The 23,773-nt window shown below is 40.2% G+C and overlaps 1 protein-coding gene across 10 annotated transcripts in view; it reads right to left on the bottom strand.

The window, feature by feature from the left end:
• The window catches only part of magi1b (membrane associated guanylate kinase, WW and PDZ domain containing 1b), a 134,163-nt gene that overhangs the window by 59,245 nt on the left and 51,145 nt on the right, over nucleotides 1-23,773 (bottom strand). For 9 of the 10 annotated variants that reach the window (XM_077573563.1, XM_077573566.1, XM_077573564.1 and 6 more), the window contains exon 2: nucleotides 20,956-21,072. The exons of the other annotated variant lie outside the window; for it this stretch is intronic. In XM_077573563.1, the coding sequence (XP_077429689.1) occupies nucleotides 20,956-21,072 (117 nt within the window). The remainder of the gene's footprint in view (nucleotides 1-20,955; nucleotides 21,073-23,773) is intronic. 10 annotated transcript variants of the gene reach the window in all.

Raw genomic sequence — 23,773 nt, 5'->3', positions numbered from 1 at the left:
GAGTTAATAAATAATCATTTTCGGGCAAATGAAATGAAATTGGATAATTTCCTCCTCTTTCACAAAAGAATTAGGGCGTCATCACACTCTGCTTGGGAATTACTGTATTGCAGTACAGTTCATGAATGTTGCACAATCAATGTCTGTTTACGTTATTCTTTTACGCTGGCTCAGAAAGCAAAATATCAATGTAACACTCCCATGAAGGTGCTACATTTGTCATGTGTGAGGACAATTTGGCATGTAAATAGTGTGACCTGGCACTTGCCTTTAACAACTGCTGATAGCTGGCCAGAGAGCGGTGTCAATGGTAAACATGTTTACGGTTATGCCCCTTCAGAAAACAACGCAAACCACACTAGTGGTGATCACTACACCCATCTTCCCAGTGCCCTCTTTAAATGCCATGTAGCTCTTTTCCAAATTTGTTTCACAAATGTGTTTGTCCTCTTAGTTCTATTTCTGTCAACTGTTAATAAATAAAATTAGTAATGCCCCAAACTCTGATTAAGCAGTCTAATCTCACAATCACTCAGTTACAAGTGTGTTGGTAATAAACCGGTAAAAATAGATGTGTGGGGACTTTGGGACCGCCTCCCACTGCAGCCATGTTCAGTGACACAAGTGATTAATTACAGATGTGTAAACGCGAACTCTAGATTACATGCAGCACACGTGAAGGCTTGCTGAATCTTTCACATGCAGCTATTTCCCCTCACCCCTTTGTCACAATTACAAATTCCCTTTTATATGTTTGCTTCAAGCTCTAAATTGTTAACACCGATATTAGGCCTTTTCAGAATAATAATAATGGGCAGGAGTTTTGCCTGTTAAATGCTGTGATAATCTTACTTTCTTATGAAACAGTAAATGCAGTTCAATAGGTATGGGCAGGACTAATGGATGTGTATAGCTGACAGAATGTTATTCTGTGTGAATTACATCATTTATTAAACACAATGGGCCTCATTTACTAACGTGCATACGCACAAATTTGTACACGAAACAGTTTTAGAGTGAAGTAAACAGTTGACATTGTGGGGAATATTTGACACCGTATTTGGCAACCCTGGCCTGCTTGCACGGTAAGAGGCCAGTTATGAGACTCTCGCTGGAGTTAATGATCATCAAGAAGTCTGGATTCTACCCGAAATCCATCTAAAACTGAATCGGAAAAGCAGTTGGAGGCTGTAGGTAAGGGAACTGACACGCCGTTATACTGGTTCATATATGGCAGAAGTGGAAAGGAAAGGACCCTCAAAGATGTCAGAGTTCCGCGCAGTTTATATGTTCAAAGGGAGTAGGAAGAAGTACAAGACTACAACTCAAAGAAAGCTAAACAGGAAGTGGAAATGTGACCAGTATTTCAAATGGGATATAAAAAAAAATGGAAGCTTGGCTTAAACCCAGGAGGTTGGACACTGTCATCTCTATAGACTTAATTAATTCAATGCCCCCACAAAGGCTCCTTTGACCAAGCCGTTAAATAGAGTGTAGCGGAAAGACAGGTTGGGGATCATGAGAGCCATGCATAGCGTGAGATGCGCCCTGATATGTTCAAAAATAAAAGTCTTCATGAAAGGTAAATTCCTGAAAACAGAAGAATTTGAAAAGCAAAAGCTTTTATGTAGTAGTTTTTGGCCTCACCTCAGAACAATGTAAACCCGGTAACAATGGAAAGACACGGCAGAGAGCAGGCACAGAGTTCGTGACAGTCTGTGTAAGTGAAACAAACTAACATGAAGTACTCTGTAGCAGAAGCAATGTTAGAGCCTTTTGCTGTGCACAAAACAGCATGACGTGTTGATGGTGATGTTGTAAATTATCGGTGTAAAACAAGTTCAAGTGTCTTTCCTCCAGTCCACCTACAGCAAATGACAAGATACCATCCAAGTGTGTTTACAACCTCCATACATACTTTTCTATTTTTCTGCTTCATTTTACAGCAAATAAAACATAGTCTGTTGCTCTTTTTTACAGGATCGTTAAAAAAGGTGAAATTGTGTCCATTCACAACAGACTTGCTTGTAACTTTGCAACTTGAACATCATCGCCAACATGGGTGGGTGGTGTTAAAAAGCATTTGCATTTCAAAAAGTGGATCAGAGAATCCAGTGGTGAGAAATTAGAGGTCAAGCTGTGGCACATGGAGTTCTGAACCACCAATGCTTTAACAAAATACAACCAACATGCACAAAATCTTACCATTTATCTGTATGATGCAGTGCACTTAACTAGTGCAAACAACAACCTAGACTACAGCAACCATTAATTTGTGGGTAATTATTGTAAAAATAATAATCATGATCATTTTGATTATTGAAATCATGGTTATTAATAAACACAATTATTAACTGATTTTTGTCATTGGATTAATTAACCTGTACTGTTTCTGTTTTGAACCGTAACAAAGAAAGCAATGCTACTAAATCAAATTTATCAGTTCTCAAAAGTTACATTTAAAAAGTCAGCACTGTATTTTGTAAAAAAACAAATCACGCTGATAGACTGGATAATTCATACACGGAAAATAGTTTAGGTTTCTATTTTGTGTAAAATACTTATTTTATGTTTGCATGCTATTTGTATTTCCTATATCTACTAGTGCTGCTGAAAATATGCAAATTACCCCATTGTGGGACTAATAAACATGATCTTATATTAGACAAATGTATTATATTACTGTAATATATTTTTAATCTTAGAAGCCCCTCTCAGATGTATGTGGTGACGTACTAATTTATTTCCTGTCCTGTGCAGCTGTAGAGTTTTTTTGTATTTTCTTTGTATATTCTCTTCAGACATGTATTATTTTTGCCTATTTTGCTGTTCAAGGTTGGTTAGTCTCCACTATAATGCAGTTCCAGTCAGACCTACGTGACAAGTCTATTGTATCACCCAAGCATGTCAACATGTGTGTTAGCTTAGCAATTACTACAACTTCTCAGTCTTTCTCCTTTAAACTTATTGCCCGCCATCCCTTTATAAATTCCAAAAGTGTAGCTTATGACATCGGACACCAACTTTCACCTCCACGGCTCAGCATGTGATTAGCTACGTTAGTTAGACGTAATGAGTTAGCAGCCAGTGAGTTCTAAAACAAAATAGGGATGATACGTAACATTTGGCAGCTTTGAAACTAACTGAAGTGCTCATAACCACACCATTCATTAATTGTTTTTCTTCAATGTTTTTTTTTTTTGATCAGGAGAGCCAAAATCAAAATCATGCTTAAATTTCGATTAATTGTCCACCCCTACTATACCGACTTTAGGTAGGAGGTGGGCTATAGCATGGATCTTTCCCCGCCAATCTTAGGTACCATAATGTCATATATCCATGGGTAAATTCAAGTCTTTAGTTAACCTCATCTACTGTACAATACAGTTCACTTGTCTAAAAAGTCATACAAGCAGAAAACATGCATAGTATTCTATGTTCTCCTACATTTTATGATTCCATGCATACAAATATAAAAGATTTAGATGCATGACTCAAAGGCTTGATCCCCAAGAGAAAACATATATGATGCATACATGAAAAGAGTGAGACCGAGAGATATGAGAAACTGAACACGAAAAAACACGAGGTGCTGTAGTAATTTTGAAGAATGACATATGAAACCCAGTGAACATAATCTCCCTCTGTCCTATATGCACTTTAAGATACACTACATGAAGAAAGCTTTTATGATGCAGTCTATCATTTTTAGAAAAAACACGTGTCTAAATGCATGCCAATTATGCATGCAAACTTGATTGTGTATTCGATCTAGCAGCTGTTGCAAACATACACTCATAAACTTTTGCTAAACTTACATGGTCATGAGGGGAATAATTTTAAGTTAGGCATTGCTGTCCAAATTCTAACCATATTATAGCAAAGCCATCAAATCATTGTATCCCATTTAAACCAAAATTTTAAAACAAATAAATCAAAAATAATGCCCTGAATCCAGCTGCATGTCCCAATATTTGTGTTTCCAGTACAAGTTGGACCAGAAAATAAATAATGTACAATGCTTTCTGTTATAAATATTAAGTGAATTTGGTGTTCCAAGCATAACAAGGGGAGGATCTTAACTAGACCCACTAACCCCTAAGGTGAAAATTCTCGTGATGGAACTCTTACATTACTCATCTCATTCTTTCATACATACATCTTCAATCTGGTAGGTTGGAAGCATCTACTGTATCTACATGATGTTAAGCTTGTGAACTCGCTGACCTCTGACATAAGTACAATTAAACGCCGCTGACTTGAATGCATGAAGATAAGGATACTGTTGGAACAATTTGAAGCAATTCATTTCTACTTTGAATATTTATTGTGCTCACTACACAACTGTAACTGTTAACTACCTTGTAGAATTAAACAAATGTGGTGGTGATGCACATACTGTAATAATATCCTCATTTAGTAGTGGCACAAAAGTACAGTACAGTACACTTGTACTTTTGGCAAATGCAGATTTGAACTCTTTGACCAGAAGTCAGACCAGGATGGTATCCATGAAAATTAAACTATTCTGGAATGTACCGGTGGTAGTCAGGAAAAAATTAACTTATGTTGAGACTTGGAAGTTCCTGTTCATGACACGTTTCAATTATGACTTGTGTCTTACAATAACCAGAGTACCAGAGCCTTGAAGTTTTAGGCATTTCATGGTTATATATTCTACATAGGATTTATATTGCCTGCAACTTTAACGCTTCAATATGTACATTTATTACGGTACTTAATACTTATGGTCAGTTCAGGGAGCAAATAAAAATTGCAGTTCAAATTAGTATGAGGCAGACATACATGCCCATGCAACATTTGTCTCTTTCTTTGACCTTGTTCGTTGTCATGACTGTACAGTAGTTAAAAGTTATCTTTTCATAACTTGAGGTCAATTGACTGAGATAGTCAGTACCGCAAAATACATGACAAACACAGATACAACTAGATTCCTATTTGGCAGTGAATTATATTAATGGTTTGCCTATATGTTGCATTATGATGCTTATGGCTTGTGGGACTTGACTCGAACAAGTCGTGTTTATTAAAATTCTCCAAAAAACCTACTAGTCGTAAACAAAGACCATCAGTGCTTCCTTCTTCAAGCACTGTGTGTGTTGGCAGACAAATCCAAGCATCTCATCTATATTTAACGGATTGTGGACTATTTTAGGGGAGCGTATGGCTTTCTTCTACTGTAGATGTGTGACAGAAGTAAAATTCCTTCCACTTGTAAAGGCACAGAATGACTTGACAGTCTTGGAATTATCTGGGTGCCTAAACTACTCATTATCTTTTTGAGCAAAACAAACTGCTTGATAAAATTAGTTAGGTAAATTATATACCTAAAAAAAAAAATTAAAAAAAAGGAGATTACGGTGGTTAGAACATAATTTCATGCATTCATACAACCAGAACCCAAATTCTGGAAAGTGGAAACGATAATCTTTGTTTGTTTTTTTTGTTTGTTTTTTTAGAAGGAAAAAAAAGTTTATTTTCAGTTAATTAAGTCACCTCTGTGCCTACAGGCATGGTATTGCAATTTAGCACTGACCCACATTTAATCTTATCCTGAAGGACGATGTTGGGCATGACTCCTTGGATGTTGGATTCATGGCTGGGTGCTGGGAAGTTTTTCCTTATAATCTTATTAGATCCTGCTTGAAAATGTAAGCCAGCTTCTCTCCCAACAACGTGGTCTTCTTTAATTTCAAAACATGCGAGGGAACCCGACTCGTACACCTTCCGAAAATTAGTTCCAGGCCTCTTTCTCTTTTTGCGAACTCCAAAACAGCCACAAGGCGACAGAGAAGAAAGACTAAACATGTCCATATGTCGGCAATCCAAAAGAAAATAGAGACCCGGGTCAATGTGTCCAAACATTCTTGAATTTGATGACGATGGGGAGCAGGAAAAAAGGAAGGCCACATTTAAGTAGATTTCCTTTTACATCCAACTGATCAGATGAAAAAACATCTTGCGACATCTTGGTGTGAATTGACTCTGTCAGACTCAACAGGAAATTTGGGTATAACTTTAGTCTGTTTACTGAACAAACTTGGAGGAGGACCTCACTATAAGCCTAAGGCGCCCAAGACTAATGAGTATTAATGGCCGAATGATGCCTGCACCCAAAATAGACTCTGTCAGTTCAGCATACAAACACATTTGAAGGTGATAACATGGTGAAGTTGACTACAGTTACCTTGAAAGACTACAGCAAACTCAGCATTTCAAGGATATTAAAGCATTTCAGGAAAAAACATATTTGACAACTTGGAGGGTAAAATTTTGAGTAGAAATTAGAAATCTCTACTATTGCTTAGCGCAGTCAATGCATTAGTAGCAGCAATTCTATAAATCCTTTAGTTGATGGTTCAGCTTTGTTTGAGTATGCACTTTTATCTCTTAATTTGGTTTTCATTTGGTCTTCATTTTTTGTAGTTAAGTGATAGAACCAATGTTTTTTTCAGGGTCGATACAGATACCGATTATTAGTAGTCAGGGAGGCCGATAACCGATATTTCAAGCAGATATTCATTTGAAGTAAAAGAGAAAAGATTAGCGTCAAAATTTTAAAAATGACCTTTGTTGAAATGTCGTTAAGCATGTTTGTCAAAACAACTTTTCGAATGTTCAACACTCATGTTTTTCTTTTAATTGTAATTATATAAAAAAGAGACAGCTTTCTTTAAAAAATATTTTTTTAAATTGCAGGGAGCTTACTTACCGGATCATCACCATGTGTTAAACTAAATTAAAAACTAAGCAAGTAAATAGCTCCCTAAAAAATTCTACTGTAAATAAATGTCTGCATTATTTCTTAATTTTAACAAAATTTGTCATTTTTTAAAATAAAGTGTCGAGTATTCCCAGTGTCAGCATCATCTTTCATAAAGTTGTGCTTGTTCTGTCCTTGCCGGGGTCGACGGCTCCCCTCTTTGGTGGAGGTTTTCATGCGTGCCAGATCCACCACACCAGCATCTATCGAAATTCAAACACAATCTGCTTCTTCCACTGGTCGTTGAATCGGTGGAGGCTGGTGTCTGTGGATCTTACTCCGCTTCATCTATGCTTCCTTCCTTTCCTCAGTCTCTCCTTTGGTCTCTTGAGGTCTCCCTAATTTGTTGGAATTTAGATGTTTCTGGGGTTGGTGAAAGACTCTGGTTGGTAACCCGGTAGGTAGTCGATAATGTCTGGTCGGTGCTGGGTTTCTTTCTTTTCTTTGATCCTTCCTCGGGTCTCCTGACAACCTCACGACTAGCTGGATTCTGAAGTATTCGGTTTAGGTGAACGGTATGGGATTTTTAATAGGTTTTAGGTGAACTAATGAGTACACACGCACGCACACATACAAAATAAAAAAAATAAAAATAAAAAAGAGAGCAATGATGATGACATGTCAAATCGGTAAAATTACCGAATGAACAATACTGAGCTCTTAAAAAAAAAATATATATATATATATATATATATATATATATATATATATATATATATATATATATATATATATATATATATATACAGACGCTCCCCTACTTACGAACATTCGAGTTACGAACAACGGTACATACAAAAAATGTTCAGAAAGAGATGCTGTAAGTTAGATTTTTTATTGCGCACCTTTTTCCGAGTACTGTAGTGCTTCTTTCCGCCGCTAATACCGACGCTTGGCGCTGTGAGAGCTCACCCAGCATTGGAGGCTCAGCAACGTGTCGAGGAGGAGGAAGAAGAAGAAACGCCTGTCGCTCATAGATAAAGCCATCGCACTCTTCGAGCAGCAAGACCCAAATATTGAACGTTGCACAAAGGTTGCAAATCAATTGAATGATGCCATACAGTGCTACCGCATCATTTATGATGAAAAAAGAAGAAAACTGTGCAATCGTCGTTAGATCGCTTCTTTCGGCCAGTTTCTAGTAAATCCTTTCTAGTAAATCCTCATCAACCCTCAACTTCTTCCTACATTGAAGTTACGGAGGAGGAAGTAACTTTTGAAGCCCATTCCAGCGACGACGAAGAACCTCTCATGATATAAAATCCTCCTCTTCCTCCTCCTCCTCCTCCATCAAATCCTTAAGCATCGAGTACATCTTCCAAAAGTAAGTTAAACTTCATTTTATTTATCTTATTACGTACATGTACATACTGTGTGTGTGTGTGTCTCTCGCTCTCTCTCTCTAACATACGTAGTACAGTACTGTACGTATTCTCTTTAAACTTATAAATTATAATACAAAATATAGCACTGAAGCAACTTACGAACAAATTCACCTTACGAACGATCGCTCGGAACGTAACTCGTTCGTAAGTTGGGGAGCGTCTGTATATATATCTTTCATAAAGTAAAGTGGAAATTTGAATAATTACATAAATGAAATGTATGTCACTGAGCGACAAATGCATGCAAATTGTGCGAATGTAGCTAATTTGGGATTTTCATCATGGTTCACACAAAGCAGGTAGTTATTGGTTATCAGTAGAAATATTTTAAATAAGAAATAATTTCATATCGTGCATCACTGTTAGTGAGATTTCAGACAAATCACTCCACACTCCACGTGACGCCAGACTCCCAGTTGTGATTTTGCCGACTACAACAGCACATTTGAGTAAGCCCTGTTTGTTGAAGTCATCACTAGGAACAGCAACTGTCAGGCTGTCGGCATCAGTGTGCAGAATCATTTACGTCAATTAAAATGCTTTTGAAAAGTAATCCGATGGCTCTCGCTGTTAGCCGCAAATGGTGTTAGCGCTAGCGCTGTTAGCCGCTGCTAAACACTGGCAACAGGGGCCGTGCAATACAAGGTCAGCGTAATTAAGTCTTTTTGTAGCACCTTTAATTGGCGATAGAACATGATTTCAGGATGAAATTGTTGTTGACGTCGGTCACAATAATTTGTCAATGGGTCAAGTAAGCTGCTATGCCAGGACACGTTGCCAGGAACAACTTCAACATATTATTTGGTAAGGTCTGGTTTTGAAGTTGGCCTTCTCACCACATTGGCGACTTGTTGCCAGATACTGTGAAATTTGCGAGTCTCCCGCATGAATCGGGCCAGTTGGCAAGTTTTGAAGAGGGCCTTGATCAAACTGTTGCCACAAAGTCGGAAATACTGAATCGTGCAAAGTGCATGATGTCTTGATAAACTGAAGAATTAAGATTTACAGGGAAGAAAGGGGTGTAATTCAACACCTGAAAATGAAGTGTGGTGATCGTTGGTTGGTAAGGATTGGTCAGAGACTTTAACCATGTGTGCTGAAAGTTTAAGTACATCACAAAAAAATAAAATGGAGTATAATTTATTAAGAGTTTACATGAGGTCTGATGAGCACCAAACAACAACCTTGTGTGCTCATTTGAGAAACACATCAAAATTGTTATGTGCACCCCTGTATAGAATCCGATAGTAGAAGTCACTAAAATGAAAAATAGTTCATGTTTATTTACCATTTCCTGACACTGATTGTCATTTTTTTAACGCTTAAATTTAGAATACATTAAAACAAAACTATATGGTATTATCAGCATACTCTAAAACATACACACTATTAAATTCTACTTAATACAGATTATCCTAAAATAGTGTGATACCAAAAACGCAATCACCATGCACCAAATCCTCTTGATTTACACCATCATCACAGAAGGGACACATTTCAACAGAAAATGTGAGGGTTATTTATTTGCAAAAAGGTAAGTAGCTCATCTGTAAGGGCATGTTGGCTTTGGGGCAGGAACGTCACGGTTTAATTCCCACCGCAGACAAAAAATGTCAAATATGGCAACTAGTTTTTGGAGAGATTCTAGCCTGTTACCGTTCGAGTGTCCTTGAGCAAGGCACTGTCACCCCTCCCACCTCCACCTCAAGAAGTGCAGCATTGTTTGCATGCAATGCCCCCTTTCACTCATACATCTCTTCTTTCATGTCTGCGTGTGTGCGTAACAAAATATAACAAACAGTAGCGGAATTGAATGGATTTTGCCCTTTAGGACGTGAGGTTGACATAAGAGCAGCACAAATGAATGAGATGAATACAAGATGGAAGTCAAAGATGGAGGCTTGAATGATATGGCCCTTTTCAAATTGTGTGATGTCGAAGGGCACTGCTTACTCCTGGTGTAGCGGGAGGTGTTTCAAATATTTTGGCTACGCAAAACTGCGCAGGTTTCATACAGTGTTTTGACCTGTGTCTGTAGATATGTAAACAAACTTTTCTGTTTCCGACATTTAGGAAACACATACTGTATCCTGTATGCATTAGAATGTTAGTTGATTTGTAACTCAATGACATGTATGAGGGAAGAACTGTCCAAACCGGATTTGGATGATCCAATTAACATTAGAGACTAAAACATTTTAATACAAGGAAGACCAACGAGTCCGTCTCGCTCTAAACACACACACACCAGTCCAAACAATGAGTCATGTAGGAGGGGCCTTAATGCTTTATATTTTCATTTACATGTTGGCCAGTTTTGGTGTCAAAATCTCTAGATTCTTAAAACCAAACTTTATATACCAGTTGATGTACCACCAAATGATGTATCCATAACAATTTACAACAAAAACAGACTTGTTTTTACCTGATTAAAACTATTCTTAAGTAGAAGAGCTGTCTACAATGAAAAGTAATAGGTCGCCACCAAGGCTGGTAAAATGAGTGGGGGTGGGGCATCACAATAATCAGAGTTTTGTATTTGTGTCTCCATATTGACAATTAGCAGGCCACTTTTCTGGTTCACGAACGATGACAAACATGGAAGATTTTATTGGTTCCATACTGACTCAAATTGATTTGTTTTAATAATAATTTCTGTATCAGCACGTTTATCCAGATACTGAACAACATTTTAGTTTTTCAGGGACTCATACACCATTACACAACTTTTTTTGGGGTGAAAATTGTTTTTGTAATTTTTGTAACCTGCTAACTTTATGTGTCCTAGACTGTCCTGCCTTTAAAGGGTTAATTCTCAAAAATAAAGCTAATGTTGGTGTAAGATTTTTGCACCGTACTGTACAACCCAACCTAAATAAAATTTAAAAAAAAACACAACCGCAATGATTCAAAAGTAGGACATCATAAATGCGTTTAGCAATGATTCAGTATCATAATTGTTCTATAAATAGATGCCTCTATTCTTATTCAGCTTGTGTGTAGGCATACAGGTCATTCAGGACATGACTTATTTGAAAGCATGCAATTTAAGCAGTTTGTGATATGGATGGCAGTGCTCATAAATGTGCTTGGAATATCTAACATAATTGATAATGTGTACATAAATAAAAGTTATCAAAGGAGCTGTTATATATAGCTCTGGCTACATACATTTACATACATTAAATGACTATTTCAACCAGATAACTAGATTTACCCTCTTGTGAATTGGGCCACTAAGTGTACCTGTGGTAGCCAGAAGGAAAAATATATATGGTTTAGCAAGAAAAATTGGATCCAAACATATTTTGGTTACAACTGGTTGTATTAAAGCAAGCTTTTAATAGCTCATGGGACCTATCATCTCGAGACGCCATGGCAACTAATGCGCACAGACATATTTGCTGCTTCTTGGTCTGCAGGAGGTGCAGCCGTGATATAGAGTCGCTGATAGGCAAATCAGGATCACTATTGTGGATTGCAGTGCCTGATCGCACAGGATTCTGGTCGATCAAAAAGCTATCATGGCGGAATGCAAAGCGTATGGATGTCTCTATAACAAGCCCAAAAACAAGGATAAGCAGTAATTGGCTGTCACAAACAAAACACAGAATAAGTTGTTCCAGATACAAGTCACATATCGCTCACACATCTCATGTGACGTGCCATGATGTATGTGTGATCAGCATCCTTTGTCTTTGATACTTGATTGCTTGCCTCATGCTGTCACGTGTCAAGAGAGTTTAGCGCAAGCTAGCAGCTTGAATGACTAGCGGATGGATTTGTTGGAAGGTGACTGTTAGTATGAAACTGTATTTGCGGATTACAGCCCCTAAGCGCTTTATAAGACAATTAATATATATGACAAGTGACAATATGATAACAACGATCTGGTGCATCACTCAATAGCAACTGGCGGATAAACTGAAAGCCCAGTCAATGACGTGACATCACGTCCGATCCAAACATATCAGATAGCACTGTGCATTAAAATTAACCGGGGGGTTGCAGGTAGGGCTGGATATTGAGTCAAATTTCCTTAATCGATTTGATTTCGATTCACAAGAGGTCAGTTTGATTTGATTTTTATTTATTAATTTTTTTCCCTTAAAAGATTTTGAATTGTCATAATAGAAAATACTTTTAAATTCATGTGAACAGTAACTTTAAAAAAAACTAAGATACAAAAAAAATTCAGGCTTTAGAATTATATTTTCTAGTTAATTTATGGGGGGGGGGGAGATATCAAAATAATCGATTTATGGTTTTGTGAATCGAGATCACGCTCAAAAAGGAAAATCAATTCGGTATCGATTTTTCGATTTTTTTAAACCTAGCCCTAGTTGCGGGCGCGACTTTCGGGCAAATTGGGCAAGACTAGACACAAAGATGGGAACACAAAATATTAAATTATACAGTATTGCTCCACTGACCCCATCAATACCTCGAAACGGGCCGCCGGGGTACACTTTAACGTTTGCACATACGCTTGGTAGGAAAATCAGCGGCAATAAATTCTCTTGACGTGATTCTTGCCTCAAAAGTGCTCGTGCTTTCGTCTTTTACTGATGGATGAGCAGGTTTTTCCTCAAGCCACCAACTTATTTCAACGGATATGTACCATTTAATCTCAGTGTAGTGATTAAATGAATAGAGCTCTCAAATACATCCACAGGGACAAAAGGTAAATGTTTCTAATAATAACGTGCTGTTATTAAAAAATATATATATTGCTGTTCAGATGTGTGTGACAAGTGGATTATGCATGCAAAATGAACCTATAAAAGTATTCTCTGTAACACAACCCAGGTGCAGTTTATCATAATTTTGGATTAAGGTAGCATTAGTCTACAGAGATTTTTTTTTGGGGGGGGGATCAAACATTCAGAAGTGATGCTTTATATATTCCACCATAAGTAGGTGAGCGAATTTGTGTCACATCCTTGAGACAAATCCTTCTACAGGGCATCTAACACTGTAAAGCAAAATACTTCATAATTCTACACTACATTAGAAATGTCTGATTTCCATTTTGTGACAATAAAATGTGATTTTAAACTGTACATGTGTGGCTGGGTGTTTATCAAAGGCAGTTATAAATATGTATTCATTCATATCATTATAGGAGATGAGAGAAAATTCTGAAAGACTGCCAACTGTTGTGCACGAGCAATTCTCTACATAACCATAATAAATATGCTCTACTGATAAGATAGCCAGGCTTTTTTTTCACATGTTCCAGGAGAATATTGGGGCATGATACACAAACGTACACACAAACAGTATATACAAGGGGAAGGCCAGCAGACTGTGGTCATTTTTCTAAGCCAAAACAGATCTATCCACCATCTTGGCCACAGCTAGTCTGGCAGTTCTTTTGGTTGCTGTTTTTCCCCCCTCGTGTTGCACATGCACGCACATACCCAGGGTGACGAGCTGACTGGGGTTTGTTTGCTCGGTAGGGGGATGCAGCCATCTGTCCCAATAAGGGGTTAATCCAAGCAAAATTACAGGCCGCAGAATCTAACATTTTCCAGTCTCCACATGGCCTTGCTTGTTTTACTTGGGGTCGGAGAGTGGGGGGTACAAACCATCACCATCAAATCTTAGAGCTGCCACACCTGAATTACGCATCCCTCAAGAGGACTTCCCTTCATGGTGGTTGTGGAGAATTAAATATCAAAGCCTGGATTTTTTAACACTGGTGCAGACACCTTTCATTTAGGACGGAGTGTTTTGAGTCGGGGGAGGTTGTTTTCACTGCTCCGGCTGACTGAAAGAGGCTCGCAATGGTGAGACCATGCAGTCACACACACACGACCACCAATTGGGGATCAACACAGGCCTTACTCTGGACTATTTTCCCCCATTTTCCTCTTCCTGGACAATGCTTGGTTTTCCACAGCTGGAAAAGGGTGAATATAGGCCTAGTCTAAGATCAGGGAAAGAGAAAAGGTTACGAAATTAGAGAAACAAAAAACCTGAGGGGCCAGTAGTGCAGAGTAAAGCTAAATCAGCCAGAAAGCTGCCTGAAAATGCCCCCCACCCCCTTCGTCAACATGCACACATGGCCTTTTGTCTTGTGATTGCACCCGGTAAAAAGCACCGTGGGCTAGCGAATACCTACAGCAACATGGAAATGGAAAAGAAAGGCTCTAAAATGATCCATTTAGAGGGGCGGGGAGGGAGTGGGGATGGATGGATGGAGACAGGGAGGGGGAGGTCATGCAGGCAAAAGACAGATTGAGGGGAAAAAGGACTAAGAAAGAATAAAAAGAAAAGCGGAGAATGAAGGAGAGGAAAGACTCCAGACAGACAAACATACAGATGCTATAACCGCCTCAAACAATACAAACCATGTCAACACAGCCGTCAGAGCTGGACTGCTTCAACACAAACATATGTAATGTGGGAAGTGACACTTTCTTCTCAGGCATCTACCTGCGAGACATGCAAAGATGGACAATACCTGAGGGAGCGCACACACACACACGCACACACACACATTCAGTTTGACCACAAAACATCAGCCTCCATTACTGCCAGCAATGTGCCGCCGCCGCCGCCTGTTCACTCCTGATGCCGTCCGCCTGATGCACAGCCATCCTCACTGCCTGCCTCCCCAGCTTTCCATCCCAACCCCCAACCATTAAATGGCAGCATCCCCTATTCAAATGAAGCACAAAGCAACACACCTCAGTGGGCGATCCTTTTCTCCTTCCCCTATCGTCCACAGAGCGTCGACAAGAGACAGAAGGAAAGAAAATCCATTCAGGTGTGGAAGAAAAAGCGGTGCAGATTTGCAGCCCCTTCGACGCGTCACCCTCCCCGTCCTCTTCTCCAGCGTCTGTCCTCTGTCCAGCTTTGTGATGCTAAGCTAACGTGAGCTAAGCTAAGCAGTGGCCACACATTGGCTTAGAATGTGTGCCGTCTCATTCCCAAACACACGCAAACGCCAATGCGAGGCTTCTGTCTCTCCCTCTCTCGCTGACTGAGCCCCGCTGTCTCCCGTCTCACAGGCACCCGCCCACCTCCCCGCTTTTTCACCCTCTTTCTGTCCCACCCTCCCCCTTTTTACCCCCATTATTTCCTCTTTTTGGTTCTCACCCCCCTTTCTCTTCCATACAAACATCACTGATCAACTGGTCAGCTCACAAAGATTCTGCTATGAAAAACTGCAACTGTACTACAGCGGGCCAGTGTACAGGTATTTTGAGTGTGTATAATCAACTTAATCAGTTAGGTACAGGTCCATGGCATGCAATCGATATATAACCAACAGGTAAACTCAAAGGACAGATTAACTACATTTACACAATCTTGAGAGATGGGTGATTATCGATACCAGGTATCGGGCCAATACCCGGCCTTATTTCAAGGTATCAGTACTCACGCTAGCAGCCAATACCCCATTGTGGCCATTAAGACCAGAAACTAATATATATATATATATATATATATATATATATATATATATATATATATATATATACACACATATATATATATATATATATACACACATATACATACACACACACACGCACACACACACACAAGGTAGGTCTTTCTCTAAAATTTATTGTTTTCATTCAAAAGTACTAGAAGTGGTATCGGTACTTGGTATCGGTGACTACTCAAGCCTACTCATACTGGTATCGTTCTGAAAAAAAGTGGTATCGAGCATCCCTAACAGTCTCATAAGATCAAAGAGATGTTTCAAATGAACAACATTAGTCAGGTTGCTCTGCCCTTCTGTTCGGTGCTGGGTGGCGGCTGCGTCTTGGCGGCTGCGTCTTGGCCATTCCTTGGGTCTCTTGGGGGGTGCGTTGCGGTGCTCTCTCTGGTGCGGTCCGTCGCTCCGTGCCCGGCGATTCGGTTTGGGGCGGGTTCCCCTCCCCCTTGCCGCCCGTCCTCCGCCTCCCAGTCCCTTCTCCCTCGTCACCCTTCCTCCTCCTCCCCCCTCTCTCTGCTGCCCTGCCCTGCTGCCGCCCCTTGCCCTTCTTGTCGTCTCTTCCCCCCGTCCCCCTTCCGTCCACCTTCCTCCCCCTGGAGCCCGGGTCTCCGGGGGCCGGGCGGGTGGGTGTTTTGTGCCTGCCTCCTGGCACCTCAGGCGGGCCTCAGTATCCGGGTGGATGAGCCCTATCGCCCCGCCGTGCTGTCTTTATATGCCCGCCGGGGTGGTGGTAGCGGGGGGCTGTGGGACAGTGGGGTACCTGGTGGGCTTGCCATGCCCCGTTCTGCTGTGTTGGGCTTGGGGCGCGGGCCGCGTTGGGGTGGGTTTGATCTCCGGACGGTGGCCCCTGAGGGGCCCGGGGGTTGTGCCTTGGCGCTGCCTGGGGGGCTGTACTTGCTCTGTCCTGGCCGGGTCGACGGCTCTCCTCTTTAGTGGAGGTTTTCATGCATGCCAGATCCACCACACCAGCATCTACCGAAATTCAAACACAATCCGCTTCTTCCTCTGGTCGTTAAATCAGTGGAGGCTGATGTCTGTGGATCTCACTCTGCTTCATCTATCCTTCCTTCCTTTCCTCAGTCTTTCCTCTGGTCACTTGAGGTCTCCCTAATTTGTTGGAATTTAGATGTTTCTGGGGTTGGTGAAAGATTCTGGTTGGTAACCCGGTAGTTAATAGGTGATGTCTGGTCGGTGCTGATTTTCACTTTTCTTTGATCCTTCCTCAGGTTTCCTGACAACTTCATCGTCCCCCCAATCATACCTTACTTTATCGTCCAACATTGCTTTGGGATTACAAATTACGTGTTAGGGCTGGGCGATAAAAACGGTATATTCAGAGGTATAAATTTTGCCAAAGGTAGAGATTTTGACTCTAACGTCTTACCGCGGTAGCGCATGTTGCTGACGTCACCGTATCTGCGTCCCGGTATAGCGCACGGCTCACAGTTTAAGGCGGCCAACTAGACTCGTCCTCACGTGGTCAACACGACGCCACCCCGAAATTGTATTTAATTGCCAATTAAGGACGCTAAGAAAGTTAGTTACTCTGTTGATTAGTCTTTCACTTAGTCTTTCACTTAGGATACGACCCAAGTCTGCAGCATCTAGCCACTAACAGGAGAGAAAACAAATGACAGCGTTCTGCAGCTGCATTCAAATACTGTCGGACATTTCAAACTTAGGCAGAAAAAAGTCAATCAATGCATTAACCGTTAATAATTGCAAATATCTAAACAAGTAAGCTTTCTATCATTCTATAAAAGCTGGCATACATTAAGAAGAATGATGGGTGTGATATCTGTTAAATCCCTATTTAGCTCGCCGTTTGTAGACGTAGCAATATAAGTGTCCGACATAACCAAAAAAGATTCAATAGCAGTCCAATGCCATATTTTTACTTAGATTGCAAAATATTACAATGAGCCCACCATTGTGCCGAAAAAAATCCATGGGTCAAAAGTGACCTTTAAACTACACTGACCTTTTGAGTCCTTAGTTTAGCTTCCATTACAGTCAAGGGAATGGGAGTGTCTGGAAATATGAAATCCACACCTAGCTTGATACAATGTACAACTCGTTACAGCAGGCATTACGGAAATGAAACAAGGATAATTGGAAAAGAGTGACAACGCCTTGACTTGACTTGGAAGATCATACCACCTTCAATGCATCTAGTCCATTGCTGTGTGGTGTTTTTTTAATTCTGTGCCACAGTTTATATGACTTCTTGTAGGGGAATCACACTTTCTTATGCAATATTAGCAGTTCATGATGTATATTGTGTCAAGGGATGACAGTTAATTCAATTTCAAAAGGAACCAGGGAAGCTCTGTAGCAACGGAACCATTCCCACGTCGACACACTGACCGACCCGTGAGCCCCACATATAAGCTTGCACATTTACACATATTGTTTTTATCAGTGCAAGGCATGAATTGCTCTAAATGTCTGTCTGTGCGCTTACACGGACGAACAAGATTGAGAGTCACATGAGTGATTGCATGTGTGTGGAGCTGTTGGGGACTATGGATATAGGGGTGCTGCGACCATCATTGATTCTGTTTGGGAAGTTTCTTTTGATTCAATTTGACCGAAGGTTTTAGGTTCAAAGATCTCCTCTGGCCAGCATTCAGCTCTTATGGTCATCACCAGCATGTGCAGACATACTATATGAGTGATGTAGTACATCCAGTTAACAGTTTATTTCACAGATGGACAGGGAAAAAAAACATAGCTTAATAGGACATAACTTTAATAGTGAGCCTAAAAGGTGAAGCTAAATATATATTAGGTCTGTTTTATCTTGAGCTTTGCTTGCGCCAAAGTCTTTCTGAACTCCACAATCATTTCTAAGTGGAAGATCTCTTTTGTTCAGGTGACACAATGGGATTGCGTCAGTGGGTGTATCTCTCAGTATGCCCGCCACCAGCTTGCTGATGCTCACACAGCCAACTTAAAGTGTTTACCTTAGCTTCACTAGCTCACTGAAGCCAGCATGCATTGGAGTGTGTGAGAGTGTTGTTGCATCTCTCCATCTGTCTCTGCTCCTTCATCTCCCATTTACTGCCCCCACCCTTTTCCTTCACACACCCGAACTCCACCCAACCCCCATCTCCATCCTTAAGGCTTCAGACTCCCCCCGCCCTCCTAGCTGTCCTCTTAGCCTATATACGGGCCGCCCAATCGTCTGTACTGCGCCGTGATTCCTCGCTCAGAAAAGCACAAGCAGCCTAGTGTCCGCAACCATCGCTCATTTAAGAAGACTAAGCTACCCGAATCACTTCAACCATAGACACAACTTACTCATTTTTTCTGGTGCAACTACAAGTTGACATCTGGCAAACAAAAACTAGTTTAATGAACGCAACCAAGGGAGAGTGGGATGACAAGAAGCACTGCTGTCATGAGTTTGGGTCGGGGTCAACAATGAGAGCGAGAGAGAGAGTGGAGGGTCGGCAAAGATAATGGGTATGCTGAATGAGCGTTTGGGGTGACCACAAGGGATGGTAGCCTTGGATAATGGGGGAGGGTGGGAGAGCAATGCCTTTTATGTTATGGAAACAATTGTGCTGAATAACTTCTAGTAGCTATCAGTTACCTACTTCGCCTCCTTTTTAACTTCATAGCATGTAAGTTGTCATGATTCTTTTCTAATCTTTTTTCTGCTTTATACTATCACCCTTAGTTGTTAAACTGATTTGTGTTTATTCTTAAATTAAACAGTCCAACAAGTAGTACCAACTGTATTAATGTGCGCCACGGGATTTAGTCGATTTTTGTCCCTCCATATTCAAGTATTGCTCAGTTTTCTCAAGTTCCATGGAAATTACATCATTTGATTGGAGTCTTTCCTTTATTGCACATGACGTAATGTGTGAAGAAGTGGTGCGCACCTAGTGCCAGCCAGAATTATGTTTCGCCAAAATGTGGTGCATCCAGACTACTATTCCTAGAAAACAAACTTGTCAATGTACTCGGGCTGTGCCATATCTTCTATCGTGTTACATATTTTTTGTTGTTGATTTCTGTCGTGTTATATAACTTTTTTGGTTGACATGATACAAAATGTCATATTGAGATATTGAAAATACAAAGTGGAGTACAGCCATGTTAAGTGAAGCTGCTAGCATCCTCCGATGTGAGACACAAAAGTAAACACCAAAAAGTCATGTAAACACTATTTGAAAAAAAAAAAGAGTAAATAATGAATGTTACTGCATATTTTTGCACCTCAACAACAACACAAGTAGCCAATCCATTCATTGACCCAAAACACATTTTGTTTAGCAAATTCCCCTGCTAAAAAGTTATCTTAGCAAATTACAATGCTAAAAAGTAGGGCTGTCAAAGTTAAAGCGTTAACTACCGGTAATTAATTAACCACAAAAAATGATCACATTAATCATGTATTAACAAAGATTAGTCACACTATTAATTTTCAGCCTTTTCAATTAAGCGATTAATCAAAATTCAAAAATCAAATTAATCTGATTAGAATATTTAATCGTTTGACAGCTCTACTGAAAAGTTAAGGGAACACAATCGACCAATCAAAACATTTTTTGTTCTTGTGAAGTATGTTTGTAAATATGACTGATCACTTTTATCTCCCCCCCCCCCCCCCCACCAGCATTTCCAGAGATTCATAACGGGGTTTGTCCACCTGTTCATTGTGCACTAATCACCAATAGATGCCCAACTGACATACGTCCACATTTACCTCTCACATCTATTAACAGCAACGCCATCACATGGAAGAGCTAACACAGCAAACAAACAAAGCAATATGTCCCAGGGAACATCTTTACGCTTTGGTTCGAGCTAACAGTGTTGGGAGTTTTTTACGAGAGGGCCATAGAACACTCAGTGATTAAACTGGCCATTACAGCAAGACCCCCACCCGCCACCAGCAGTGTCTGCCTGACATATGGCAGAGGAGGCAATGCAGATAAAGTCTCCTAAACAAGCCACCAGAAAACATTTAGTAATTTATGTGTCGCGCTGTAAATAAACTAATCAGAAGGCCAGCAGATGAAAAATATCTTGGACAAAGGAAGGGCTTAATAATATTGAAAAATCAATACTCTTTAACTACAAATTTAAACTTCTAAACCACTGTGATCCGGTTTATGTATTCAATTTTATGTAGGTATCACCAGCCTTCTATTCTCCATGTCATCATTTCCATTTTGAATCGCAGCTAGAACAAGTCATTTCATTCATCTTGAAGTTGTTCTCCTCTGTGAATTCAGGAGTTTGCAGTCAGTGTGAAGAATAAGACGGGGAGGAAAGCAGCTAAAGAGCACAAGGTGAGTTGTTCACAGACTTACAAGGCACGGCGTGACGGTAGAGGTTGTCTCGGATAATTTGCTGCAGTTCGTGGTCCGGCGAAGATTTCTGGAACCGCTGGCTAAGATAGTGTTTCAGATCCTTGTTCAGCTTATTTCCTGTCATTGTGAGCACAAACAGGAAAACATGTGGTAACGGCATCAAAACAAATCACTGTTAAAGTTTGGGTTTGCTTTTGGCTGCTGAATAAAATAAACAGGATGCTTTTGGAGTACTAAACTTGCATTGTACACTTGCCATTGCCACTTAAAGGGAGGCAGCTGGTTGCAGAATCACCCTCCGTAGCTTGCCAGCTAGCCAGAACTCTTACTGCTAGCATTACAGCTAGTACTGCAAATCAGTCATCCTACCGATTGACCATCTGGACCCCAGAAACACATTATTCAATGGAATGGTGAGAATATGCATACACGCAAGTGTGTGTGTTTGCTTCCAAGTGTTTTTGTGTACGCATTACCGTGAATGTCCACATTACTAACAATGTTAAATGTGTGAAAAGCAATACAAACAGAATGATGACATGCATAATGGCATGGACATGGAAATGACACACATTTATATAATTTAGCTAATTGTGATGCATCGTCTCCGAAAGATATACAACGTCAGTGGCTTCAAGGAAATTGCATTGCTGTTGAGGCCATCTTTGGTTTTCCTGGGCAAACAGCTAGTCATAAAGGCCCTGGATTCTGTTTCCATGGAAACTGTGTATGTGCTTGTGTGTTTAATAACATGATTGATATTGTAAGCATAGTACAGGGAAGTGTTATGCACTGGTTGGAAGAATAGCTACAATTGAATCTGCATGTACAGCCTACAGGCATCGTTTGACTGACCAGCTTCATGTATTATGTAGATTATATGTACAACTGACTGGTACAAATCAGTAATAACAACCAACTCAATGTCATTCATTCATTCATTCATTCATTCAGTTCCAAATGTAGCCATTTAGAAAGATTGACTCTCAGGCCCACTGTCTAAGCGACTCGCGAGAGGAATCCCTGCTCCTGGCGCCGTCCCATCCAGACAAATCGCAGTGTTGTAATCCTCACCACAGGTCACAGGCAAGCACTCGGGCCAACAGAGAGTACGTAGCACACACGGCAGCATGCTCTTGTAGACACCAGTTATTGGAGAGCATGGATATTAAACTACCAATAAAATGTGTGTGTGGCCCAGACTCAACATGAGGAATCTGTAACATGACAAAATGCTAGCTCTCTGAACGGAGAAAGGCACGAAGCACAAAAGAACATTGGTCTTAGGAGTACAGTACATTGCGCCTTATTCTTTTTAACTACTTTACGCCTACTGAATTGGTGTATGTAATACCTTGTACAGACAACCCAATCATACTGTTCGTGAAATTGATTCTTGTGAGACTTAAATACTGGAATGTACTGGCCATATATACTGTTCGTTGTTAGCTCAGTGAGTAAAGGATTATCTCCACTATTTTTTATTCCTTTGTGATGCCACCATAAATTGGTAACAGTGGAAAAATATCATGGAAACATTTGACAAGTGAAGTGAAACCTTGCACACCTCACACCAAATGTTCATATGTAAATAGGCCACCCCGTCAGCCATTGGGTACGTGCAATACTGTGCAGCCTGCTCAGTATAATATGGAAGTGAATAAAAATACTCCAAAGAGCACTGAGAGCAACAGCATTAAGTCCTCATACAGCTGCATCCTAGCTTGCGCTTCATTCATACCTATTGAATAAAAAAAAATACAAATAGTTACAATGTGAGTACACATTTCTTGTTATCCACCTCATTCCTGAGGGTTCTCATGAAGAAACAATTATGCGAGTGACTACCGGTAAGAAACTTCTGGTATGAATTTTGCTCTGTTACAGCAGATGTCGTTTTAATTTCCCCCTTTTCTAAACGATCGCAAGCCCCTGTTGCATTTAGAAATTACTTATACAACTCGGGATTCACGATAATGCTATTTTCAACCGATACCGATAAACCAATAATTTAGAAAGTACCAATGTTGATAACAGATAAATAAGCCGATAATTGTTTGCAAAATTAACTTGAATACAAATGTACTTTCGAGTCCTACTATAAAGCTAACATGTACAAATACATTGAAACATTGTGCAAATCACCATAAAGCTGAATGTTATTGATATCTCTGCTTCAAAGACAACCAGTAACTTATTTTGAGTTTGCCAAAACAAAACAGTCACGTTTTAAAAATGCAACAAAAAACTGTGAGGGTAACATTTTGGAGAGACACAGCAAAGGAAGACCACACTGGCGACTTCCATGTTGCCATGATGCATCTTCTGTCAACACAAGGTCCGTTGTGCGCATTATGACATCACAAATATGCGACACTCACACTACCATAGGAGAGGGGAGGGGTCGAGGAGTTGAGCCGCAACCACAACAGATGGACCAACGCGGCAAGTCTATTATTATCGGCGGACTTCTGTATTATTGGGCCTCTCTGTGTGATGTCAAATTGGTTGATAATCGCCGATAATTAATGGCAGATTTCTTTATTATCGGTTTTATTTGTTTGACGTCAAATTGGTCGATAATTGCCGATATTTATCAGCCACCGATATTATCGTGCATCCCTAGTGAATACAGATGTCAACTTCCAGTGGATGGTTTGGCTGTTTCCTCCATTTCCTTAAGTGCGACCAATTACAATGATTGACTGGCTGGTGCCATGTCTGGCCTTGGCTTGGTGAGTGTGGGAGCATAGAAAGAGGGGGTTTTGGCAGTTGCAATAGCACATTCCTGTGAAGTACAAAACTTTTCACATTTAAT

Source organism: Vanacampus margaritifer, chromosome 8 (assembly GCF_051991255.1).
Source record: "Vanacampus margaritifer isolate UIUO_Vmar chromosome 8, RoL_Vmar_1.0, whole genome shotgun sequence".
Taxonomy (NCBI): Eukaryota; Metazoa; Chordata; class Actinopteri; order Syngnathiformes; family Syngnathidae; genus Vanacampus; species Vanacampus margaritifer.
The sequence above is the reverse complement of the archived record's forward strand: the minus strand, read 5'-3'. Positions and strand labels throughout refer to the sequence as shown.